This window comes from Callithrix jacchus, chromosome 12, assembly GCF_049354715.1.
Source record: "Callithrix jacchus isolate 240 chromosome 12, calJac240_pri, whole genome shotgun sequence".
Lineage (NCBI taxonomy): Eukaryota > Metazoa > Chordata > Mammalia > Primates > Cebidae > Callithrix > Callithrix jacchus.
In genome coordinates this window covers 24,201,709-24,227,991 of record NC_133513.1, presented here as the reverse complement: position 1 = coordinate 24,227,991, position 26,283 = coordinate 24,201,709, and the positions used below count along the sequence as shown (strand labels likewise).

Here is a 26,283-nt window from a genome sequence, read left to right as displayed (position 1 = left end):
TTTTTTTTTTTTTCCAGACTCCTGGCCCCAAACAATTCAATCCTCCTCACTCAGCCTCCCAGGTATCTGGGATTACAGACATGTGACATGTACCACCACACCTGGCTAATTTTCCCTATCTTACATTTAAAGAGAAGTACTTTCCACCTATAACATATATCCGTATATCTGTATATATGTATACACACTAATATTATTATTAGAACCTGTAATTTTAAAGCCAGGAGAGAACTTTAACACATTTTCCCACAGAAACAACCATAGGTGCTGGTATCTTTTTTTTGGTCACCCTTAACCTTAATAGAGAGTAGTAGTGTCAGGGTTTTAAATAGGCTATTGTGGGCTGGTCTAAGAAACCAGGCACTAACCACATATCAGATTCATTTCTTTTTTTTGAGATGGAGTCTCACGCTGTCACCCAGGCTAGAGTGCAATGGCATAATCTTGGCTCACTGTAACCTCGCCTCCTGGATTCAAGCAATTCTCCTGCCTCAGCCTCCCAAGTAGGTGGGACTACAGGTGCATGCTGCCATGCCTGGCTAATTTTTTGTATTTTAGTAGAGATGAGATTTCAGTGTGTTGCCCAAGCTGGTCATGAACTCCTGAGCTCAGGCAGTCTTTCCACCTCAGCCTCCGAAAGTGCTGAGATTACAGGCGTGAGCCACCACGCCCTGCCTACAAGATTGTTTTATGGGAAAACATGTTCTTAATTTTCAAAAACCAATTTACAAATGAATATTTCTAATTTGAGCACTCCCTGCACATGTATGTCCTCTTTCTCTCTCTGACAATATTTCCCCAAATGAATGGCATGAAATGTAGTACTATCTAAGGGGAAAGAAACTGATGAATCAGATTCATGCCTGGCAAGACTGGCTGAAACAAATACTAGGAACCTGAGACAAGAGAAGCTAAAGCTAGAGGTTGGCTGAGCGCAGTAGCTGACTTCTGTAATCCCAACACTTTGGGAGGCTGAGGTGGGAGGATACCTTGAGACCAGGAGTTCAACAACAGCCTGGGCAACGCAGCAACGCCCTTTCTCTGAAGAAGAATCCAGAAGTCCAGTCCAGTAATAATCTCAACAGTTCCTAGCTTTCAGGAAAAGAATGAAGCCAGTGGTTAAATCCTGGGTACTTTAGAGCCTATTGATCATTGATTTAATTGTTTGGTTTTTGTCTCTGTTAGATATTTCTTTTTCCCAACATACTCTTGGCAGCCTATTTAGATATTTATTTTTCTCCTTAATTAGGGGCTTCTGTTTATTGTCCTGAGTCATCCCTGTACCAAAGAGAGTGAGTTTTTGGAAAGCCCTGTGTTTCAACTGATTGCGATTAACCCTAAGACGACCCTGAATGTGGGTGTGATGTTGTACTGTCTTCCTCAAGGGCAGGCTGGCAGGCAAGTGTCCATGACTGCTACTCAGTGGGTGGGACATTCTGAAAGTCATTGTGCAAACACAAATACTAGGTATTTTTATGTCACTTAGAAAGATGGAAAACATGAAATACTATAGATCATAATAGGAATGTTCAGAAGTATGCTGAAGGTTAGTGGACTTGAGTCAAACCCCAGATTCTCTGCATCCTGATCTCTACTAGTATGGGGTTAGCTAGGTTTTTATTAGTATTTTTTCAAGCCCCATTTTTTTCTTCTAAGGAAAATATTTCAGCAGGGCATTGTGGCTCATGCCTGTAATCCCAGCACTTTGGGAGGTCAAGATGGGAGGAGAGCTTGAGCCCAGAAGTTTGAGACCAACTCAAACAACATAATAAGACCCAGTCTATACTAAAAAAAAAAAAAAAAAAAAAAAATTAGCCAAACATGCTGGCATGCACCCATAGTTCCAGCTATTTGGGAAGCTGAGGTAGGAGGATGCCTTGAACCTGGGAAGCAGACGTTGCAGTGAGCTAAAATCAAGCCACTGTACTCAAGCCTGGCAACAGAGCAAGACCCTGTCTCAAAAAAAAAAAGTTCATATAAAGAGTAATGAGTATTCTATATTGAAAAACATAATTTATGTTCTTTCCGTAAAATCCAAATTAAGGAAATTTTAAATGTACTTTAGGAAGACATTTTGACTTTGAAATTTGACTGAGCCTCTATCATGCAGACAGTTTATATTTATCTATAGATAAATATTTATCTGGCCAGATGTGGTGGCCCACGCCTGTAATCCCAGTACTTTGGGAGGGCGAGCCAGGCGGATCACGAGCTCAGGAGTTCAAGACCAGCCTGGCCAAGATGGTGAAACCCCGTCTCTACTAAAAATACAAAACTTAGCCAGGCACAGTGGCAGGTACCTGTAATCCCAGCTACTCAGGAGGCTGGGGTCGCTTGAACTGGGAGGCAGAGGTTGCAGTGAGCCAAGATTGCACCACTGTACTCTAGCCTGGGCAACAGATCAAGACTCCATCTCAAAAATAAAAAAATTATCTATCTATTGACTGATGCCAGTGACATAGTTATTGGCATCCCAAGAGTTTTCTGTGCTGTATAGAGCTTTGAAGTAGTGCTAATATTGTTAGGTCAACCAGGCAACATCTGAACATGTAATTCCTAAAAACTGTCTTTATTTTATTAAAGTTTGAAATTAGCAGCAAGGATTGAAACCAGACCCAGTAAATCAAGAAAACAAAGTCTGGCTTTAATAACTCACAAGGATAAGGGACGTTGACAGACACCATGCATGTTTTTTTGGACCTTGTGCAAAGCTTATTTGATAAGTGCATGTTCTAAAAGACATTATCCCTATGCATAGCTGTGGCACTTCCGCAGGGTCTTGCTCTGTTGCCCAGGCTAGAGTGCAGTGGTATGATCTCAGTTCACTGCAAGTCTGCCTCCTAGGTTCAAGCCATCCTCCCACATTCAACCATGCTTGGCTATTTTTTTTTTTAGGAACCTAAGAACCTCAGAACTATCATCTGTAGTATATGCTTTCATATAAAACTTGCTTTCTTGGATTTGAAGAGAGAACCGTAGTCATTGGCCTAGAGATTAAAGATAAAGACAACTGCTTGGTCAAGCATTTCCTTTATGACTTTTCAAACTCATCTGTTCAGGAATCCTTGAAAGCCTATTTGGTATTAATCCTGTAGGAAACATATCTTAGTTCTGTCAGGCTGCTACAACAAACTACCACAGACTAGGTAGCCTGTAAACAACAAAGTTTATCTCTTATCATAACATAGGCTGGGAAGTCCAAGATCAAGGTGCTAGCAGATTCAATGTCTGGTGAGGGCCCATTTCCTGGTTCATAGATGGCACCTTTTCACTGTGTCCTCACATGGTAGAAGGCAGCTCTTTGGGGCCTCTTTTACAAGACCACCAATCACTTCTCAAAGGCCTCACCTCCTAATACTATCACATGGTGATTAGGTTTCAACAGATTAATTTTGGGGGGACACAAGCATTCAGACCATAGCAAAACACTGCTATTTCTGGCTGGGCGTGGTGGCTCATACCTTTAATCCCAGCACTTTGGGAGGCTGAGGCAGATGGATCACTTGAGGTCATGAGTTTGAAATCAACCTGGCCAACATGGTGAAACCCTGTCTCCATTAAAAATAGAAAACTTAGCTCGGTACGGTGGTGTGCACCTGTAATCTCAACTACTGGGGAAGCTGAGGCCGGAGAATTGATTGATCCCAGGAGGCAGAGGTTGCAGTGAGCTGAGATCTCGCCATTGCACTCCAACCTGGGCAACAATGCAAGACTTTGTCTCAAAAAACAAACAAACAAGCAAAACACTTTCTAATTTCATTGAAAACTAATAACTATTGTTCAGTGCACAAAGTGCAATACATGAAGCTTGCACTGTTTGAGAGCACAAGAGTGGAGGGGCAGGCACCTTAATTGGCAGTAGAGGGTTGGGAAGAGACTATGAAAGAAAACCTTAGGGAGTTTCCAAAGATAAGTTAGCAGTTAGGTACACAAAGTTGGGTGGGAACCAGGGATAAAAAGTATCATGTAGTTCATTTATATAATATTCTTTGAGAGCTGACTATGCCCCAGGCACTCTGCAAGGCACCAGTGATAACAGCAGTGAGTAATAATAATAGCTAATTTTTATTGAGCACCTCCTGTGTGCCAGGCACTATGCTAAGTGTTTTATAGGAACTGTTTCCTTTAACTTCACAACAGTCCTGTGAAGTATGTGCTTTTAAAATTATCCCTGTTGTACTGATAAAGTTAAATAACTTGCCCAGGGTTGCACAGCTCTTACATTGTAGAGTTAGAATTTAAACCCAGGTAGCTGACTGCAAAGCCCTTGTCTAAATTGAAAAGACAACCAGGTAGGTTTCTGCTTCATAGATGGCATCTTTTATGGGGGAGATACTCACTGAATATGGAAACAGGATAATCTCAAGTAATGAAAAGTGCAATGAAGATAAAAACAGATATGTCATAGAGATGGAACAGACTACAGTATTGTGTGCACTGCTTCAGATAGCAGATTAGGTGTGACCTTTCTATGGACCTAACAGGCCTGAATGATGACAAGAACTCAGCCACACTAAGAGCTGGGGTGAGAGAGAGCCTGCTAGGGAGAGAGAATGGCAAGAGCAGTGACACTGAGTTGGGACTGAGTTTGGCCAGAGTGATGGAGGGTGGAAGGAAGGCCACCGTGAGCCAGCCTTCAAGTGGTACAAAATGCATCAGAGAGACTGGCAGGAACTGGATATGTGATTCTGTCCAAAACTGCAACACAGTAGCCAGTAGACCTCTAAGACTGCAAATGCAGGCATTCATAATTACAGGGATTTTTGTTCCTGTTGCTGGTTTGGGGAACATGGTTTTGGCCGTTTGTTTTTTAATTTATTTTTTGGATATGTTATCTGAATTATTTCTTGTTTGTATGCTATCAGGTTCCTGGAAGGTGACGTGAAAGATCATTGTGCAGCGGCAATCTTGACTTCTGGAACAATTGCCATTTGGGATTTACTTCTCGGTCACTGCACTGCCCTCCTCCCACCTATCTCTGACCAAAACTGGTCTTTTGTGAAATGGTCAGGTACACACTCTCATTTGTTGGCTGGACAAAAAGATGGAAATATATTCATATATCACTACTCATAAGTTAGGGTAAAGCAGAAACACAATCTTCTGGATATATTTGGCCTTTTAGTATTTTTTGGAGTTTTAAATATAAAGGAGAATATCTGAATGACATTTAAAATAATTACTTGTATATGTCCAGACAGGCTTATTTTTTATTCCGATGATGGTGGCACCATTGAACTTGGATGTACATTTATGTTTACTTTGAGAAAAAGGGCTTTAGGTTGATTTTTGTAATTCCTCACATTTGCACATCTGCTTTTAAAGGTGTACATAAAGTTTCAAATGGCAATAAATACTTATTTTTATACATTCTGCTTGGCATATTATTGTTTCCCATTATTTCAAGATCACTTTCAGAAGCAAGAACTAATTATTGTACAACTAGGATATTTAATCCATAGCATTTGCCCAGTAAGTGTAAATTCAGTTCAGTTAACTTACTACACTAATACGCAATATACTTTTTGTGCTATTTGTAAGACTTTATTTTTATATACATACTAAAATAATATGAAACCTATTAAAATATCCTAATTTAGGAATACTCTTATTCTTTTTCATTCTCTCACACATCCTTCATGGCAGTGCTGCATTATCACTAGAGTCACTTTTTTTTGAGATGGAGCCTCACTTTTGTCACCCAGGCTGGCGTGCAGTGGCATGATCTTGGCTTACTACAACCTCTGCCTCCGAGGTTCAAGAGATTCTCCTGCCTCAGCCTCCCAAGTAACTGGGATTACAGGCGCCCACTACCACACCCAGCTAATTTTTGTATTTTTAGTAGAAACAGGGTCTCACCATGTTGGTGAAAGGGTCTCTCAGGTTGATTTTGAATTCCTGACCTCAAGTGATCCATCTGCCTTGGCCTCCCAGAGTGCTGGGATTACAGGTGTGAGCCACTGCCACTCTGTCACCCAGGCTGGAGTGCAGTGGGGCAATCATAGCTCACTATAGCCTCAAACTCCTGGGCTCAAGTAATCCTCTTGCCTCAGCCTCCTGAGTAACTGGAACTACAGGTGCACTTCACCATGGCCAGCTAATTTTTCTATTTTTTAAGAGACAGGGTCTCACTACGTTGCCCAGGCTGATACTGAACTGGCCTCAGGCTATCCTCCTGCTTCATCCTCCTGAGTAGCTACAGAGTCACTTTTGAGTCAATAACACAGCTTTACTGAGTATATCACCTTCACCTTTGCCTAAGTGATTTGAGAGAATTTTTTTTTTTTTTTTACCAACACAGAGTCTTGCTCTGTCACCCAGGCTGTAGTGCAGTGGCACGATCTCAGCTCACTGCAACCTCCGCCTCCCGGGTTCAAGCAGTTCTCTTGGCTCAGCCTCCAGAGTAGCTGGGATTACATGCACATGTCACCACACCTAGCTAATTTTTGCATTTTTAGTAGAGATGGGGTTTTACCATGTTGGCCAGGCTAGTCTCTAATGCCTGATCTTGTGATCCACCCACCTCTGCCTCCCAAAGTGCTAGGATTACAGGTTTGAGCCACTGCACCCAGCAAGAAATTGTTAAAAGTACTAATCTGTTGTGATCATTGGAAATTTTTTTTTGAGATGAAGTCTTGCTCTGTCACCCAGGCTGGAGTGCAGTGGTGCAATCTCAGCCCACTGCAACCTCCGTCTCCTAGGTTCAAATGATTCTCCTGCCTCAGCCTCTTGGATAGCTGGGACTACAGGCATGTGCCACCACAACCAGCTAATTTTTGTATTTTTAGTAGAGATGGGGTTTCATCATGTTGGCCAGGCTTGTCTTGAACTCCTGACCTCAGGTGATCTGCCTGCCTCGGCCTCTGAAAGTGCTGGAATTAGTGGCGTGAACTACCGCACTCAGCCGATCATTGGAAATTTTATCCCAAGTTTTAAGCATTAATTTGCCTAACCTTCTTAGAATATATTTTTTATTTTATTAAAAAAATTTTTGGCCAGGTGCAGTGGCTCATGCCTGTAATCCTAGTACTTTGGGAGGCTGAGCCCAGAGGATCACCAGAGGTCAGGAGTTTGAGACCAGCCTGGCCAACATGGTGAAACCCCATCTCTACTAAAAACACAAAATTAGCCGGGCATGGTGGCATGGGCCTACAATCCCAGCTACTTGGAAGGCTGAAGCATGAGAATCACCTGAACCTGGGAAGCAGAGGTTGCAGTGAGCTGAAATGGCGCCATTGCACTCCAGCCTCGACAGAGTTCATATATATATATATGAGACAGAGTCTAAAAAACAAGAGTCAAGTCACCCAGGCTGGAGTGCAATGGTGTAGTCTCGACTCACTGCAACCTCCACCTGCTCCCGCTTCAGCCTCCGGAATAGCTGGGACTACAGGAGCCCGCTACCACACCCAGCTAATTTTTATATTTTTAGTTGAGATGGGGTTTCACTACATTGGCCAGACTGGTCTCAAACTCCTGACCTTGTTATCCGCTTGCCTCAGCCTCCCAAAATGCTGGGATTACAGGCGTGAGCCACCGTGCCCAGCCTCGATAAATGTTAATACCTGTGGAAGAATCATGGAATCAAAACCTTTTTCTCTTCTTTTAATCTTTTGTAACAGAAACGAAATCTTGGTGTGTTGGCCAGGTTGGTCTTGAACTCCTGAGCTCAAGCAGTCCTGCCGCCTTGGCCTCGCAAGTGCTAGGATTAAAGGCGTGAGCCACCGCGTCCGGCCCCTAACGTTTAAATAGATGTATTTCAGAACTTTCAGAGAAAAAGTGATAGCTTTCTCGTGTCAATGAGCAGTGTTTAGGGAAAGACGCGGCATCTGCACAGTTCAGTTCTGGCACCAAGCCGATGTTCGCCTACGAACATGGATGGGTTCTCAGGGCGCAGTGCCTCCAGGAGCCTCCAGGGGCCGCAACTGTCGGCGGTGCCCGACAGCGCCGCTCTGTACGTCGCCTGCGCGCTGCGGGATAGGAATTCTGGGCCGGAGGCGGCGGCGCAGTGCATCCTGGGTCGGCGTAGCCATGGCGTCTCGTGTCCTTTCCTTCTGTGTCCGCCGCCTGCCTGCGGCCTTCGCGCCGCTGCCCCGGGTCTCCATGCTGGCCGCCGCCCAGCCTTTCAGCACCGCTCTGTGCTCCGCGGGGACCCGGACGAGGCCCGGGCCTTCGCAACCGGCCTCGGTGCTCGCGCAGGTGACTCGCGGTGACTTTGCTGGGGATTGGCAGGGGTCAGGGATCGGCCCCGGTGGAAGTGGAGGCCGGGCATCCAGGCCGCGCCAGCTGCAGGCGGGGTGACCAGGGGGCAGCCGGCTTGCTCCCAGCCCCGCTGCCTAACGGGGTTTAGTTGACCCCTGTCTGGAGGCTGGGTGACCTCGTAATAACGAGCAAGAGCAGAGACGGGTCCAGCACCTCTGGGTTCCAGTGCTGGCTGCCGCTTACCGAAACTTTGGACGAGTCTTCTATCCTCGCTCACATCTGCAAAATTAGGATCCTGGTCTCTACCTTGCGGAGTAGCAATGAGAATTAGATCAGTTCATGCGAGTAGAGCACCTCCTGCGGTCTCAAAATAGTGGTCACCGTGTTGTAGTGGTAACAGCATGCAAAGAGGCAGCCACACTGGCCTACAGCCTTCTCCTTAGAGCAGTTCTCTCTCTGCAGTTATGTCCTTATTTTTCCCTGCGGCCACTTTTTGCCTGTGTCCAGGACTCCTGGAAGTAATTCTGGAAAACAAGTACAGGTGTTGTTTAAACAGTAAGGATTTGAATTGCGCGGGTTCACTTACAAGCGGATTTTTTTCAACCAAACGCGGCCAGTATTTACAGGATGTGCGGCCGCGCATGTAAGGAAGGCTAGCTCTTCCTATCAGCGGATTCTGCAAGGCTGACTGCAGGACGTGAGTGTGTGAGGATTTGGGTATAGTCAGGGGTTCTGGAACCAGTTTCCTGCGTTAATACCAAGGAACGACTGCACCTGGTAGTACATAGCTTAAGCTGATGAAATTTCGCGTGAGGCTGAAACGCGATGCACATTCAAATTACCTGGGTAACTTAAAAAAAAAAAAGTTTGCCCCTCCCCCTTCCTCCTGAATTATTCCTCTGGGATGAGGCCCTGACACGGCTTTTGCTGTTGTCATTGTTGTCGTTGTTGTTGTTTTTGAGACAGAGTCTCAATCTGTCACCCAGGCTGGAGTGGAGTGGCACGATCTCGGCTCACTGCAGCCTCCGCTTCCGGGGTTCAAGCGATTATCCTGCCTCAGCCTCCCAAGTAACTGGGACTACTGGCACCAACCACCACGCCTGGCTAGTTTTCATATTTTTAGTAGACACGGGGTTTCACCATATTGGCCAGGCTGGTCTCGAACTCCTGATCTTGTGATCCACCTATCTCGGCCTCCCAAAGTGCTGGGATTACAGGCATGAGCTGCTGCACCCGGCTTGTTGTCTAAATTCTCCAGGTGACTCAAGTCCAATTAAGAATGAAAATAACCATCTTAAGGTAGGATAGATGCCCAGGTTATGAAACCCCTTTTCAAAGTCATGGACTTCAGATAATAGTGGTTTCAACCTTGACTGCAGGTTAGTGTGAAAAATAAGTGTGTCTGGCCAGGCACAGTGGCTTATGCCTGTAATCCCAGCACTTTGGGAGGCTAAAGTGGTTGGATCGCTTGAGACCAGCCTGGGCAACATGGTGGAACCCTGTCTCTACAAAAATACAGAAATCAGCCGAGCGTGGTGTCACATGCCTTCTGACTAGTCCCAGCTACTCAGGAGGCTAAGGTGGGAGGATTGCTTGAACCCAGGAGGCAGAGGTTTTAGGGAGCCAAGATCGTGCTACTGCACTCCAGCCTGGGAGGCAGATCATCTTAAACAAATAAATAAAAAGCCAGCCCAGGCCAAATGGACAGAATCTAGAGGTGAATACTAGCTGACTATTTTTAGAAGTCATCAGGTGTTTCTTTTGTGTAGTCAATGTTGATAGTCACTGATAGTTTAATGGATTAATTCTTTGAGCATTGTACTGTTGGCTGTATCAAAAGATGAAAAGTGTCACCTTGAAATTAAGGGTTAAAAAAGCAATAGGTAGGCTGGGCGTGGTGGCACATGCCTGTAATCTCAGCATTTTGGGAGGCCAAGGCGAGTGGATCATGAGGTTAAGAGATTGAAACCATCCTGGCTAACATGGTGAAACCCTGTCTCTACTAAAAATACAAAAATTAGCTGGGCATGATGGCACATGCCAATAGTTCCAGCTACTTAGGAGGCTATGGCAGGAGAACTGCTTGACGTTAGGAGGTAGAGGTTGCCGTGAGCTGAGATCACGCCACTGCACTTTAGATTGGGCAACAGAGCAAGACTCTGTCTCAAAAAAAAAAAAAAAAGAGAAAAAGTAAAGGCAGTAGGTAGAATTGATGACTGTCTGGTTTCTAAGATTTCAACTTTAGGCTAAAATGTGAAGTGATTGTCTTTGTTCTCACAGCATTGATTCTCGTAGTTGATTGGGTTAAAATACACATTCTGATTCAGGTCTGGGAAGGGGTCAGATAGTTTCCGCTTCCAGTGGACTTCCAGAAGATCCTGCTGCTGGTGTTCCTTGGACCATGCTTTGAATAGCATCGAGCTCAGAAATGTTCCCCATGGCTGCTTGGCTTACATATACAGCAGAGGAATCATTTTATTTATATTTACAAAGTGGTTTTGACTAAGTTCATTCAAAGATACTGAGGGCCAGCCATGTGCCAGGACTTATGCTAGCTGTTGAGAGATGCAGAGATGAACACAAAAGAAAGACATTAGCTTACATCTTTATTGAACACTTTGCAACCTTTATGTCCAACTTGCCGGCTCCTTCTCTGCTGCTGTCTTCTTCGCTAAGCTGTTGTGACACTGTTCTCCCTTGGTTGGTTTGTCCCCCTACCTTGTTGGCACTTTGCCTTTCAGGCTGGAGTGCAGTGACATGATCATGGCTCACTACACCTTGACCTCCTGAACTCAAGTGGTCCTCCCGCCTTAGCCTCCTGAGTGACTGGGACTACAGGCATATGCCACCATGCCTGGCTAATTTTTTGATGTCTTTTTTTGTAAAGACAGGATCTTCTTATGTTGCCTAAGCTAGTTGTGAACTCTTGGGCTTAAGTGATCCTCCTGCCTCAGCTTCCCAAGTGCTGGGATTACAGGCATGAGCCATTATACCTGGTGTGCCTAACTCTTAAACGTTGGTAGGCTCCAGAGTTCTTTTACCACACACGCTCCTTGGACTGCCTCTTCACTCGTGGTTTCTGTTATTGCTGTATATCCCAGACCTCCACCTCCAGCCCTTGTTCATCTCATTTGGACCATTGCTCATGCTACTTATTCCCTGCTGTGAAATTTCCCCTCCTCACATCCATCCACTATGCCAACTCCAGAGCAACTACTTACTCATTTACACCCTTTTCCCCAAAAGGAGCTAAGGCAGCTTTCTTGAGTATAAAAATACCAGATGATATAAAATAGAATGTAGGAGGGGGAAAAAAAAAACAAGGGCAGTGACCTAAAATGCAATCTGTAAGTCTTATGCTTGATCCAGACAGGCATTGAATCTACACCGTCCAGCAGCTGGAATACAAAGGATTTCCAGCAGTTCTGTGGGGTATGGTACCCATATGAAAACAGCACTTGTGCAAAAAAAAGGCTAGCTATTTCAGGACTGGGACCAGGACCAGACTGATAATGTATGACTGTGATAGACTCAGGGCTGTGCTTTGTCCATGTCATTCATCTCCCATTAAGACAAAGTCCCAGGCCATTCCCATGGCCCTTAAGGCCCCTCCTCTTAGCCTCGGAGCCTGTCATCTGTGTACCGTCTCCTAACATGAGCTAATGTCTTCTTACATAGAAAGGCACTGCACTTTCATGCCTTGCCTTATTTCCTTTTCTTTTTTTCTTTCTTTTTTTTGGAGACAAGGTTTCTGTCACCCAGACTGGAATGCAGTGGCATGATCACATCTCTGCAGCTTTGAATTCATAGAGGCACGCACCACCACACCTGGCTGGTTTTTGTATTTTTAGTACAGATGGGGCTTCACCATTGTTCGCCAGGCTGGTCTCAAACTCCTGGTCTCAAGTGATTGGCCCACCTTGGCCTCCCGAAGTGCTGGGATTACAGGTGTGAGATACCACACCTGGCCTAATACCTGTTTTTGATGCAAGATTAATGTTTCTTATATAGAGGTTGTACTGGTTTGGTTCCCTGGGCAGTGTTTATTATGATTTTTCATAGACCTTTGTGAGTGTCAGGGACCTGAGCCCCAACAAGCAGCCCCACTTTCAATAGGGAAATGCCTTAAGAACTCCAAGCCTTGGACTTAAAATCAACTTCAGGAGGTAAACAAACCAACTTAGATTAGGGATTCCTGTACTGAGCAAAACTGCCAGATACCTGTTTTGTTTTCTCTTGTTCTGCATGGTACCTTCCACAGCATTAAGCCCCCTGACCTGTGATTGCAGCTCATTCCACATTTGTTGAACGAAATCTGGTCAAGACCCTAATACCTAGTTAAACACTGAGCCAACTAATACCAGAGATAACGTGACATATTTTTCTAACATGACAGAAGCCGGAAGGGCTCATGGTCTGGCTGGTGGCCATGAGGCAAGCCTCTCTGGAAGAGAAATAGATTGGAATGTAATGACTGTAAGCTCCCTCATCCCCCTCTTTGGCTAGGTGGCCAGCTTTCTTTGTCCTGGCTGAAGTCAGGGAGATAACTGCTGGAGCCAAACTAGACCTTTCTGGTGTATGGTCCTCAGTTTGAATTGCCTTTGGGTTTACCATGACAGCTCTTTCCTTGTGGGTTATTTTGACTTGGGTCTGCCAATTAAAGGTGGCAGCATGCTGTAGAGGCCTCAGGATGCTGAAAATGCCATGAGAAGACAGGCATTTCTGCAGGCGCTAGACAGTTTTAGTGGCAGTGAGTGTCACAGAGCAGGATGAATGTCCAGAGCCTGAGGGTTGAACCCAGGAGGCAGAGGGGTCAGTCCTGACTCCCGGGAAGGAGGCAAAAGATGCTGCTGAACTGTTAGGGTTTCTGTGACTACCAAGCTCTGCAACTTGGTGTGTCCTAATGGCCGCAATTAGAATCAGATGATGTGGGTTCCCTAAAGCCCCACAAGCTTTGTGAAATTTACCTGTAGGTTTGTGCACTGATTTAGAGGCATTTTCGGTTCAATGACAGTGTATCCTTCCTGCCTTGTCTCCAGGTTCCGGGTAGAGTTACACAGTTGTGCCGCCAGTATTGCGAAGCGCCCCCTTTGACATTAGAGGGCATCCAGGACCGTGTTCTTTACGTATTGAAACTCTATGACAAGATTGACCCAGAGAAGGTAACTGATGGTGGTTTGAATTTTTTCTTTAGAGTATTTAATCACATGGTACAAAATGCAAAGGGAAAGATACTCAGTAAAAGTCTCCCTAGCTCCCAGCCACCCAGGCCCATTCTGGGAGACAGCCAGCACTACCAGTTTCATGTGTGTTTCCAGAAATATTCAATGCATATATTAAGTATACACATGTGTGTATATTATATGTAGGTATATCTCACCCTTTTTAAAAAATACAAGTGGGCCGAGCATGGTAGCTCACGCCTATAATCAATCCCAGCACTTTGGGAGGCCGAGGTGGGTGGATCACAAGGTCAGGAGTTCAAGACCAATTGGTCAAGATGGTGAAACCCTGTCTTTACTAAAAATACAAAAATTAGCCGGGCGTGGTAGTGTGCACCTGTAATCCCAGCTACCGGGGAGGCTGAAACAGGAGAATTACTTGAACCCAGGAGGTGGAGGTTGTAGTCAGCCGAGGTTGTGCCAGTGCACTACAGCCTAGGCAGTAGAGTGAGACTCTGTCTCAAAAAAAAAAAAAACAAAAAACAAAAAAAACAAAACCCACAGGTGGCATTTTTAATGATCCTTGCATTTTTAACTTGGAATTTTTCTGATCTGGTGGGTTTTTAAAATTTTCTTCTTTAAAAATTGAATCTGGCCAAGCTGGGCGGATCACCTGAGGCCTGGAGTTTAAGACCAGCCTGGCCAACATGGTGAAACCCTGTCTCTATTAAAAATACAAAAATCAGCTGGGTATGGTGGCAGGCGCTTTTAATCCCAGCTGCTCAGGAGACTGAGGCAGGAGAATTGCTTAAACCTGAGAGGTGGAGGTTTCAGTGAGCCAAGATCGTGCCACTGTACTTCAGCCCAGGTGACAGAGTGAAACTAATAACAACAAAAAAAATCTGAATCTGTTGTATAGGTAGGGTAGTTTGTTTTTGATATGGAATTTTGAAGAATCATTCCTGGTGATCCTGAGGTCTAAATGAAAGGCAGGGTGGTAGTAAACACTTTGTAACATGAAGCTGCCTGCATTTTATCATAGTCTGCTATTTTTGAGGCAGGCCACTTAAGGTTTGGGGTCTAGGCCTTAGTTGTCAGCAAGGCAGCAAAAATACCCAAACTTCTTCTGATGTCATTCAGAACAATGATCAGAGATCTCAGTAAAACATACAGTTTGGGCTGGGCGTGGTGGCTCACGTCTGTAATCCCAGCATTTTGGGAGCCCGAGGAGGGTGATTCACCTGAGGTCAGGAGTTCAGGATCAGCCTAGCCAAAAAAAACCATCTCTCCTAAAAATTCAAAAAAGTTAGCGGGGCATGGCGGCATGTGCGTGTAATCCCAGCTACTCAGGACGCTGAGGCACAAGAATCACTTAAACCCAGGAGGCCAAGGTTGCAATGAACCAAGATCGTGCCATTGCACTCCAGCCTGGGACAGAGCAAGACTCTTGTCTCAAAACAACAACAACAACAACAAAAAACCCATATTCAGTGAAATCCTTCATTAGCTATGTATATATTGTTCACCACTTCCAAACGAAGTTGAATAAGATAAACCATGTACATACCAGCACAGGTTACATATATAAAGTCAGTTATGGCCTCTGTGTATTTAAAAAAATTGGATATTGTAATTAAGTGGCATTGTACCACCCTGTTACCTTGGGAAGCAAATGCTTTCATGGGCTAAATTGTGTGTTTCGTGCTCCTTTCTTGCAGCTTTCCGTAAATTCTCATTTTATGAAAGACCTGGGCTTAGACAGTTTGGACCAAGTGGAGATTATCATGGCCATGGAAGACGAATTTGGTAATTAATGCACGCAGGCTCGGTCTCATATCTACATACTGTGATTTTTGATTTAGGTGGATTAAGCTGAAAGAAATGCTTGGAGTCTGAATTGGAATCAGAATGAAGTATTAATAGAAACAGTAGCATCCACTGCCCTACCCACACACCTTCCTGCCCACTTACCATCAGGTGAAGTAAGCCTTAGGGGATGGTGCATTTATTCAGAAAGCACTTAGCACAAGCCCAGCAGAGTGCCCAGTGTGATGCCAAGAGCCAAATGACCAGAGATGGTTCCAGGAGACTGAGTCCAGGGCAAAAGCCTCCCCGGAACACCTGATGATGACACGTCAGCCCCTCATGAGTTTGGCTAACACAAGCCAGATAGAAGTAATGACGTGTGCCCGGACAAGAGACGCACCCAGAGCTCTCTGGCATTGGTCTTCTATCATGGCTCACATGCACACTCCAAGTTTGGGACTGCGTGTTGTGCAAGTGAGACCTTTTTAAGGCTCCCTGGCTGTTTCTGGATGAATTGGTTGAATAGGAAATCAAGGGACTTCTGTGCTTCTTCTGCATTGCTCACAGATGGTGCTGACTAGGATGGAATCCTTTGCCTAGTGCTTAAGAGTACCAGGTCTAGAATTGAGCTTAGTTAGGTATGAGCCTGGACAAGTAACTATCTCTCAAAGCCTGTTTCCTCAGCTGTAAAGTGGGGATGATCATAGTAGGAACCCCAGGATTGGGATTACTGGGGAATTAGAGGTTATGTGTAAAATGTTCAGCACAGTGTTTGGCCCAAAGTAAGCTAACTATCAAAACCCAGCCATTTATAAAAAAACAACCATCATAAAAAAAAATGCATGTGTGACATATGTTACAACACAGTGAACCTTGAGAATGTGCTGAGTGAAAGAAGCCAGACACAGAGTTATATACCATTTACATGAAATGTCAGGAAGAGGCAGATCCAGAGACAGAAAGTAGACTAGTGGTGGCCAGGGGTAGGGAGGATGGGGAGTGACTGCTGATGGGCACTGGGTTTCTTTTAGGGTAATGAAATGTTCTAGAGTTAGACAATGGTGATGGTTGCACAATGTTGTAAACATACAAGGAGGAATTTTCTATTATGTGAATTCTATGTCAAACAAACAAACATACCTCTGAAACATGGTACCCAACTTGTATGCACACTGTCTAGAACCTAACTAGCCCACAACCTAAATGGGATTCAAGGTTACTGACTTTTTTTATATACTTGTAGGTGTTGTAGAAGGGTCAGGTGCTTTCAGTTCTAAAGGATTTTTTCTTAACTCTCTCACATTGTTGTGTATTTTTCTTTTAGGGTTTGAAATTCCTGATTTAGATGCGGAAAAGTTAATGTGTCCACAAGAAATTGTAGATTACATTGCAGATAAGAAGGATGTATATGAATAAAGTATCAGGTAAATAATTAGACTTATCAAAATGGTGTTCACCCATAGATTTAATCTGTTGGTGGTTCTTCAATAACGGAAACTCAAGAAGAAATAGAAAATGGAAATGCTTGACAGAGATTTTTCACTGCTTATAAAATGCAAGCCCTTTTCTGTTATCTGCCACTCAGAGGGGCCCAGCCATAGTGGTGATCTTTATCTTTGAGAGGTTTAGAGCTGTCATTCCTAGACAGGACTCCCTTGATTGTCAGCTCTCCCCACAAAAGCAGAGTCGTATACCAAGTACTGAGCAGGGTAACCTGGAAACCTCTGTCTCCCTCAGTTACTCACCCAAGGCAAGCCCAGCCTGCTGGGTAAGACACTGAGGTGACCTGGCTCTTAGGCAAGAGAGGCCTCACAGATAAGAGGATGGACTTTGGAGTCAGAGACATCCAAGTTTATTCTCAGCTCTGCCACACTCTGTTAGTCTGGTGGTCTCAGGTAGGCTGCTCAGCTCTGTAAGCCTGTTTCCTCATATATAATCTAGGGGTAATGATAGGACCTACCTGGGGCGTTTGTGAAGGCAAAATTGAAGAGAGTATGTATATTGCTTAATACAATGATATAAAGAAGCCTCTCAGTAAATAGTAGCTTTTGTTACTTAGGTTCTAGAATAATCAATTAAGACTTTTTGAATTAAAACATTGTATTAGTGTCTTTAGCTTTTAGTGACGGCTTTTTTGCTTTTTTTTTTTTTTTTTAAAGAAGGAATCTTGTTCTGTTGCCCAGGCTGGAGCACAGTGGCGTGATCTTGGTTCACTGCAACCTCTGCCTCCTGGGTTCAAGCAGTTCTCCTGCCTCAGCCTCCTGAATAGCTGGGATTACAGGTGTGTACCACCACACCCAGCTAATTTTTGTATTTTTAGTAGAAATGGGGTTTCACCATGTTGGCAAGGCTGGTCTTGAACTTCTGACCTCAGGTGATCTGCCAACCTTGGCCTCCCAAAGTGCTGAGATTACAGACATGAGCCACTGCGGTCAGCCAGATGCTGCATTTTTAGCACCTGAAAGATGTCACTTACCATTAGTAAGAATACACCAAAAATAACATTGAACTTCCTTTGTCTTTTCCAGACCTTTTGGCTTTGTTGAGAGAGGACACAGATGATACTGATGAATGTCTGGCAGTGACGACACAGTTCGGCATTATTGCTGGCTCTGATAGAGTAATTCTGAGGGACTTGTATTTAAATTCTGTAAGTGTTTTTCTCTTTGAAAATAAATCTATAAAACCAACATTTTCCTCAGTCTTCAGTTTTTCAGTGATGTATAAAGTGCTTTTTCATATTACCATTGCTTAATATCTGGAAAGGCCTGTCTGATTTGTCATTGGTATTCATGCATGTCAAAAACAGTGGCTTCTCCAGCAGTGTGCTTGAAGTAAGGCTCTCTCCCCATCTTCGTGTCAGGAGTAAATACATTCAGGGAAAAGGACTTTTTGTTTCAAAAAAATTTTTTTTTGTTTTCATTAGCTTATTATCAGATTCATCAGCTAATATCAGCATGTGGGTCACTTTTTCATCCCTGTCCTAAAGATCCCTTTCCAAATTAATAGAATTTAACAGTTCTGGAGAATGGAGGCTCACTTTCCTCCTGGAAGGTCAGTTTGACATTGTGTCCCTTTGTTACACACTGAATATCAGTTCCCCCGCTTTTACTCTTAGCACTGTGTTGATTCCTTGGGGTTGATGTAAATAACAGTGTACGAATTGCCTAGCTCTTGATGAGGTTTAGTTTGAGAGTTACATCAAAATAATTGCTCTCCACTTACTGATATTTCTAGTATTGGGAGGGAAGAGGAACCAAAGGCCTGTAGTAAGAAGTGTCTTCAAGGCAGAGGAACTAAGGTGAGTGGCCCACAGCCGGCAGATAATCTAATAATGCCCGAGGGATGAGGTGGTTGAAGGATGGGAGTCAGCTCTGGGATTCAGTCCACACTCACATCTGCTTCCCTTCCTGCAGATACCAATAGGCTGGTTCCTTCTGGGTTGCCCTAGAATTATTCCAGGCATGTTAGACAGACATATATAGTTTTTTAGCATTTAGGTTCGAGGGTACATGTGCAAGTTTGTTTTAGGTAAATTATGTGTCATGGAGTTTGGTATACAGATTATCACCCAGGTAGTAAGTATAGTACCTGATGGGTTTTTTGAGACCGAGTTTCACTCTTGTTGCCCAGGTGGAATGCAGTGGCATAATCTCAGTTCAATGCAACCCTCACCTCCCAAGTCCAAGTGACTCTCCTGCCTCAGCCTCCCGAGTAGCTGAGATGAGATTACAGCACCCACCACTACGCCCAGCTGATATTTTGTATTTTTAGTTGAGACAGGGTTTCACCATATTGGCCAGGCTGATCTTGAACTCCTAACCTCAGGTGATCTGCCCATCTCATCCTCCCTAAATGCTGGGATTTCAGACATGAGCCACAGCGCCCAGCCCCCGATGGGTATTTTTTGGATCCTCATCCTCTGCCCACCCTCCAGTAAGCCCCGGTGTCTGTTGTTCCCTTCTGCCATGTTTACTCAGTGTTTTGCTCCCACTTACAAGTGAGAACATGGTATTTGGTTTTCTGTTCCTGTGTTCATTTAGAATACAGCTGCATCTGTGTTGCTGCAAAGGACATGATCTCATTCTTGTTTATAGCAGTATTCCATGGGGGGGGTGTGGGTGTGGGTGTGTGTGTGCATGCACAAGCATGCATGTACACATTTTCTTTTTTTTTTTTTTTTTTTCTTTTTGAGACAGTCTTGCTTTGTTGTCAGGCTGAAGTGCAGTGGCATGATCTCAGCTCATTGCAACCTCCAGCTCCCAGGTTCAAGCAATTCTCCTGCCTCGGCCTCCTGAGTAGCTGGATTACAGGTGTCTGCCACTACGCCCAGATAATTGTTTTCTATTTTTAGTAGAGATGGGGTTTCGGGATTTCACCATGTTGGCCAGGCTGGTTTCAAACTCCTGACCTCAAGTGATCCGCCTGCCTCAGTCTCCTGAAGTGCTAGGATTACAGGCGAGAGCCACTGTGCCCAGCCTACACACTTTTTTTTTTTTGAGACCGAGTTTCGCTCTTGTTATCCAGGCTGGAGTTCAACGGCGCCATCTCGGCTCACCGCAACCTCCACCTCCTGGGTTCAGGCAATTCTCCTGCCTCAGCCTCCCCAGTAGCCGGGATTACAGGCACGCGCCACTATGCCCAGCTAATTTTTTGTATTTTTAGTAGAGACGGGGTTTCACCATGTTGACCTGGATGGTCTTGATCTCTTGACCTTGTGATCCACCCGCCTTGGCCTCCCAAAGTGCTGGGATTACAGGCTTGAGCCACCACGCCCGGCCTCACACTTTTTTTTTTTTTTAATCCAGTTTACAATTGATGGGCATTTAGGTTGATTCCATGTCTTTGCTATTGTGAATAGTGCTGCAGTGAACATAGGCATCCATGTGCCTTTATAGAATGTATAGGAAGATTTATATTCCTTTATGTATACCCATTAATGGGATTGCTGGGTCAAATGCCAACCTCTTTTTCTTTTGAGACATTCACTTTGTTACCCAGTCTGAGTGCAGTGGCACGATCATGGTTCACTGCAGCCTCCTCAACCTCCCAGGCTTAGGCTATCCTCCTGCCTCAGCCTCCCAAGTAGGCACACCACTGCTAATTTTTAAAGTTATTTGTAGAGATGGGATCTCACTGTGTTACCCAGACTGGTCTCGAACTCCTGGTTCGAGATCCTGCTGCCTCCACTTCCCAAAGTGCTGGGATTACAGGTGTGAGGTCTTGGGCCCAGTAATAGAAATATACTAAAACTAATACTATTTTTAGTAATAGAAAGCATATTCTTTACAGTCATAAAAAATCATACATTGTTACACTAGGCCTTTTTTTTTTCAGTACTTAGCAATGGATCTTGGAAAACTGCCAAATTGGAGGATAAGGAAGGCACTTCCTCATTGTTTTTTACAATTGCATTTATTTAACAATAGCTTGAGGCCAGGCATGGTGGCTCACACCTGTAATCCCAGCACTTTGGGAGTGGGTCAGATCACCTGAGGTCGGGAGTTTGAGACCAGCCTGACCAACATGAACAAACCTGTCTTTAAAAAAAAAAATAGCTTGAGCACTTACTAGGCACTGGTGATCCAATAGAAATAAACAGGCTGTGTGTCACTCCTTTGATTGGAATGTCTGTAGTTTAACACTGGGGGTACTTTGGTGATAGTCCCCAAGTTGTTCTATTTAAAATCCCATGGCAGCTGTATATTTTGCCAGAAAAAGCCTCTGTGATTATGTCTACCTAAGATCACAAAGTCTGACTGTACTGCCACTTGAGTGCCTGCTTTGCTACTGTCTTCACCAGACGCCTGCAGTGAAACGGCCCATTCACATCATCCAGTAGCCACTGTAAGCCCCAAAGCAGCCAGAATGAGGGAGGACATTTACTGGATCTCACACACACACATCATTCATCCCCAAGGCCATTTAGGGTCTGGTTGTTCAAACAAAAGCAAAAGCCTTTCTGTTCTTTCTGCTCTTAAGAGCTTATCAGAATGTTCTTTTTTTTTTTTTTGAGATGGAGTTTCACTCTTGTTGCCCAGGGTGGAGTGCAATGGCACAATCTTGGCTCACTGCAACCTCTGCCTCCTGGGTTCAAGTGATTCTCCTGCCTCAGCCTCCTTAGTAGCTGGGATTACAGGCATTGGCCACCACGCCTGGCTAATTTTGTATTTTTTTTAGTAGGACAGGGTTTCACTATGTTGGTCAGCCTGGTTTTGAACTACTGACCTCAGGTGATCCGCCCACCTTGGCCTCCCAAAGTGCTGGGATTACAGGCATGAGCCACTGCACCCAGCCAAAATGTTCTTTTGAGACTTCTGTGCCACTGTAGGTAGGCAGCAAACTGGCCAAATGTAGCATTAAGCATGTATGAATTCAAGAACAGAGTAAATGGAATTGTATGCATATGGTGTTTAATAGCTGCTGAAAACACCTCTGAGGATCTGTGCCTCTGTTGTACACCATTCCCACTGGGAAAGGGTGGCTTGTGAAGCCTGTCATGACCCGGTCCCAGCCCTATCTCCAGCCATCCCCACCATATCTTCAGTGGAGCTGCTTCAGTCTTCTCAGTGTCCCCCAAATAGCAAGTGCACTCATTCGCTCCACACACAATGAAGTACCCACTCTGTGTTAAGCATTCCTGGAGCCTGAGTACAGTTTCACACCATATAGTTTGTCTCCCATCTCCAGGAGCTCACCACCTTGTAAGGGAGACCGGTACAACCCAGGCAGAGGTATCACACTCAGCATCACCACTGACACAACAAGCTAACCACCTATGCTGCCCCTGATGGGAAGCAACGAGGTTGTGTCACCTCTGAGGCACCCTCACTAAACTCATTTAACTTGAATCTGATTATGAGGAAGCAAATCCAGAGAGTGGGAGAGTTTATAAGGCCTGGACTTTGTAAAGAGTCATGGGATGCCCAGCATGGTGGATCATGCCTGTTTGTTAATCCCAACACCTTTCATTTGAGGCCAGGAGTTTGATATCAGCCTGGGCAATAACGTGAGACCCTGCCTCTACAAGAAAACTTAAAAAATAGCTGAGTGTGGTGTCACATGCCTATAACCCCAGCTAGTCCCATATTTGGAGGCTGGGATAAAGAGAGATGGACTGGCAAGGGATTCTGGGAATAAAATGGCAGAGCCTGGGAGGCTGGATGGGAGGATCATTTGAGCCAGGGAATTAGAGGCTGCAGTGAGCTATGATTGCACTGTGGCACTGCAGCCGAGGCAACAAAGGGAGACCCTGTCTCTAAAGGAGTTGAAAAATAAATAGCCCGGGTACAGTGGCTCATGCCTATAATCCCAGCACTTTGGGAGGCTGACGTGGGCAGATCATCTGAGGTCAGGAGTTCAAGAACAGCCTGGCCAACATGGTGAAACCTGGTGTCTACTAAAAATATAAAAATTAGCCAGGCATGGTGGCAGGTGCCTGCAATCCCAACTACTTGGGAAGCTGAGGCAGAAGAATTGCTTGAACCCAGGAGGCAGAGGTTGCAGTAGACCAAGATCACGACACTGCACTCCAGCCTGGGCAACAGAACAAGACTCCATCTCAAAATAAATCAATAAATGAATAGCAGAATCTGATCAATTGTACCTAGGATACCTCTCAAACTACCAGTACTGGGTGGGTTGTTGTCTTAAAGCAGGACCAGCTGAGGATGGGATTTGGTTCATTGAATTTGAGGTGTGGGATACCTGAGCAGGCAACAGATAATAAGCAAGAACTCAAGAAAAATGTCAGGCTTGGAGTCTCAGTGCTGGTGAGGCGCTTCCCCAGTGCTGGCTCCTTCCTGCTAAGTTCCCATTGAGGAGCCCCCTCACAGCACTCTTGGAAGTGGTTTAAGTGGGAATGATTGGCCCTCTGCTCCCTGGAATGTACACTTCAGTACTTACGCTTAATGGGAATTCTACTTTTTCAGGGATGCTTTGGCGCTGAGGCTGGGAAGCTAGAAGAACTGAGTGAAAGACTTACCTATCACCTGATATTTATTAAGTGCATGTGTTACTGTTTTTTTCCTTCCTGTTGATTTGCATCTGTTTTAATTTTTTAAGTGGTAGCCAGCTAATAAATAAAACCAATTAAACAAATTTAACTGACAAATTAACTTTATTAATATGCAAAGCTAATTAATAAAGCCAACAAACAAATGCCAAGGTTCAAAGTTTAAAAAAGCAGCTCACACCCAAGTCAGTGCCCTTTACGACATACAACAAAACCAGGGAAAGAAAAACTTTGAAAGCTAAATAAATAAAGCAGCTGGGTTCTTTCCTAACTTCTCAAGTGCAGGTAAGTATCTAAGAGCACAGACTTTACCATCAGGCAAAGCTGGGTTCTGAATCATAGCTTCACTCAGTAACAGGGATGTGATGTTAGCTAAGTTATTTAACTTCTCTGAACCTAAGATTTCCTCTAGTGGCTGAAGTGGGAGTCACGGGGGATGTGGTATAGTGTTGACTATAGAATGCACACAACATCCTTCACACTATAAGATGTAAGGAAGGAGCTGCTATCACAGGACCTGAATGTAGAGTGTTTGGAGCAAGTACGTGGTGGACAGAGTGCCAGAGGTGATGTCCATTCTTCGTTCCAGGGTTGGAGGCCTAGAGAAGCAGCATTTGCAAGCACATAGCAAGAGGTCCAAACACCCTGTTAGGTGGTCTCTTTATTTTGAGATGGACTTTCACTCTTGTTGCCCAGGCTGCAGTGCAATGGCATGATCTTGGCTCACTGCAACCTTTGCCTCCTGGGTTCAAGTGATTCTCCCGCTTCAGCCTCCTGAGTAGCTGGGATTACAGGCATGTGGCACCAGGCCCAGCTAATTTTATATTTTTAGTAGAGACGGGGTTTCACCATGTTGGACAGGCTGATAGCGAACTCCTAATCTCAGGTGATCCACCCGCCTCAGCCTCCCAAAGGGCTGGGATTACAGGCGTGAGCCACTGCGCCCAGCCTAGGTGGTCTCTTAAAGCCACTTTGTTATCTATGGTATGGCATGGAGTATTTGCCTGAAAGCCCCAGGCTCACAATGAATGAAAGTAAACTAGCATGTCTTGGATGCTGATATGTGTTTGTGTTTATGGAAGGCAGGGTGACATGCTTATAAAAGGCTTATCTGGGGCCAAGAGTGGTGGCTTAAGCCTCTCATCCCAGCACTCTGGGAGGTCAAGGCAGGTGGATCACTTGAACCCAGGAGTTTGAAACCAGCCTGGGCAACATGGCAAAACCCTGTCTCTATTAAAAAAAAATTAGCCAGCTGTGGTAGCACACGCCTATAGTCCCAGCCACTTGGGAGACTTATACAGGAGGATCACTTGAGCCCGTGGGGCTGAGGCTGCAGTAAGCCAAGATTGCACCACTGTACCACTGTACTCCAGCTTGGGCAATAGAGGAAGAACCTGTCTTTTACCGGAACTCTTGGGGGAAGAAATTCTCTTTTCCTTGGAGTTGCTAGTTTGGGAGACTAAACAGAACAAAGTAGAGCCCAGGCTTTGGTGGTCAGGGACCCATGGAGTCTCTTCAGTCTTAGGTATGGGAGTAGAGCCAGAGGGATCAGTGGATGAGAAATCTGCTCTCTGGGACGGGCAGCTCCCTATATTCCTCTCCCAGAACCACAGCTGTTCCAGCCTTGAGACACCCATGACATGAACTCAAAACAAGCCTCATCATAAGACGGGAAGGAGAACAGATTAGGGGTCACAAGTGAAAAGTAAGATTACAAATATATAGGGGATGGCCAGGTGAGGTGGCTCACGCCTGTATCTCAGGACTTTGGGAGGCCAAGGTGGGCAGATCACCAGAGGCCAGGAGTTCAAGACCAGCCAGCCCGGCCAAACCCTGTCTTTACTAAAAATACAAAAAAGAATTAGACGGGGGTGGTGGCATGTGCAGGTAATCCCAGCTACTCAGGAGGCTGAGGCAGGAATTACTTGAACCTGGGAGGTGGAGGTTGCGGTGAGTCGACATTGTGCCACTGCACTCCATCCTGGGCAACAGAACAAGATTCTGTTTCAAACAAGCAAAGAAACAAACAAAATATATATATCGGATATTAATTTTAAGGTAGACAGAAAAGCCAAGACTAGCAGGAGGATCATTTGAGCTCAGGAGTTTGAGACCAGCCTGGGCAACATAGTGAGACCCCAATCTCTACAAAAAAATAAAAAGAAACAAAAACTAAATTAGCGCCGGTTGCAGTGGCTCAAGCCTATAATCCCAGCATTTTGGGAGGCTGAGGTGGGTGGATCTCAAGGTGAGTTCGAGACCAGCCTGACCAACATGGTGAAACCCTAACTCTACTAAAAATACAAAAACGAGCTGGGCGCGGTGGTGCTCACCTGTAATTGCAGCTACTCCGAAAGCTGAGGCAGGAGAATCACTTGAACCTGGGAAGTGGAGGTTGTTGTGAGCTGAGATCACACCACTGCACTACAGCCTGGGCGACACAGCGAGACTCTTTCTCAAAAAATAAATAAATAATAAATAGAAACAAAATTAGCCAGACGTGGTGGCACAGCTGTAGTCCCAGGTACGTGGGATGGTGACGTGGGAGATCACTGGAGCCCAGGAGTTGGCGACTGCAGCAAGCTCTTATTGGGCTACTGTACCCAATGTGGGTGACAGAGTGGGAACCTATTTGTTTTTTTTGAAACAGGGTTTCACTCTGTCACCCAGGCTGAAGCACAGAGGTGTTATCTCAGCTCACTGTAGCTTCAACCTCCCGGGCTCAGGCAATCCTCTTGCCTTAGCCTCCCAATAAGCTGAAACTACAGGAGCCGTGACATCACATCTGGTTACATTTTAATTTTTTGTAGAGACTGGGTCTTGCTATGTTGCCCAAGCTGGTCTTGAATGCCTGGGCTCAAGTAATCCTCCTTCCTTGGGCTCCCAAAGTGCTGAGAATACAGGCTTATGCCACTGCACCTGGCCAGGGACTCTGTGTCTATTTAAAATAAAAAAAGAAAACCGGGGATTATTGATTGGAAAATAAATAGTTCCAGAAGATACATAGGTCTGTATATTAGATATTACTGAATTGACAGTAATTTTCTTAGGTGACATAATGTTATTGTGGTACGGTATAACAACATTGTATTTTTTTTT

At 44.9% G+C, this 26,283-nt stretch overlaps 2 protein-coding genes and 1 long non-coding RNA gene across 11 annotated transcripts in view; 2 read left to right on the top strand and 1 right to left on the bottom strand.

Annotated features, from left to right (window-relative positions):
• Positions 1–5,370, top strand: part of PALB2 (partner and localizer of BRCA2) — a 35,949-nt gene extending 30,579 nt beyond the window's left edge. For 6 of the 8 annotated variants that reach the window (XR_013524722.1, XR_013524720.1, XR_013524721.1 and 3 more), the window contains 2 exons: positions 1,250–1,398; positions 4,866–5,370. Coding sequence is in view for 2 of the 8 variants with exons in the window: in XM_002755996.5 (XP_002756042.2) it covers positions 1,250–1,398; positions 4,866–5,076 (360 nt within the window). In the remaining 6 variants the exon portion in view is untranslated. The remainder of the gene's footprint in view (positions 1–1,249; positions 1,399–4,865) is intronic. The other 2 variants (XR_013524723.1, XM_009009321.5) reach the window with 1 other exon arrangement.
• A 2,635-nt stretch (positions 5,371–8,005) lies between these two features.
• Positions 8,006–23,270, top strand: NDUFAB1 (NADH:ubiquinone oxidoreductase subunit AB1). 2 transcript variants are annotated; one of them, XR_008475381.2, is made up of 7 exons: positions 8,006–8,199; positions 13,242–13,364; positions 15,083–15,170; positions 16,495–16,594; positions 17,699–17,820; positions 18,408–18,471; positions 23,102–23,270. XR_008475381.2 is itself a non-coding variant. In XM_002755995.4 (5 exons), the coding sequence occupies exons 1-4, from the start codon at positions 8,032–8,034 to the stop codon at positions 16,584–16,586; spliced, it is 471 nt and encodes a 156-aa protein (XP_002756041.1). In that variant the 5' UTR covers positions 8,006–8,031; the 3' UTR covers positions 16,587–16,594; positions 17,699–17,860. The 2 variants fall into 2 exon arrangements, 1 of the variants encoding a protein (XP_002756041.1); XM_002755995.4 differs by lacking the exons at positions 18,408–18,471; positions 23,102–23,270 and having other exon boundaries at positions 17,699–17,860.
• Positions 23,271–25,639, bottom strand: LOC144578601 (uncharacterized). Its single transcript, XR_013524732.1, has 2 exons — positions 25,518–25,639; positions 23,271–25,185 (listed from the first exon to the last, which is right to left on the bottom strand). It is a non-coding gene; the product is annotated as an uncharacterized LOC144578601 (long non-coding RNA).
• Positions 25,640–26,283: the final 644 nt, after the last annotated feature.

Bases quoted from the DNA above. Each gene is read 5' to 3' on its own strand.
- NDUFAB1 (XM_002755995.4), top strand. From the start codon at position 8,032: ATGGCGTCTCGTGTCCTTTCCTTCTGTGTCCGCCGCCTGCCTGCGGCC. The intron at 13,365-15,082 runs GTAACTGATGGT...CCTTTCTTGCAG, and splicing joins ACAAGATTGACCCAGAGAAG to CTTTCCGTAAATTCTCATTT. The intron at 15,171-16,494 runs GTAATTAATGCA...TTTTTCTTTTAG, and splicing joins GGCCATGGAAGACGAATTTG to GGTTTGAAATTCCTGATTTA.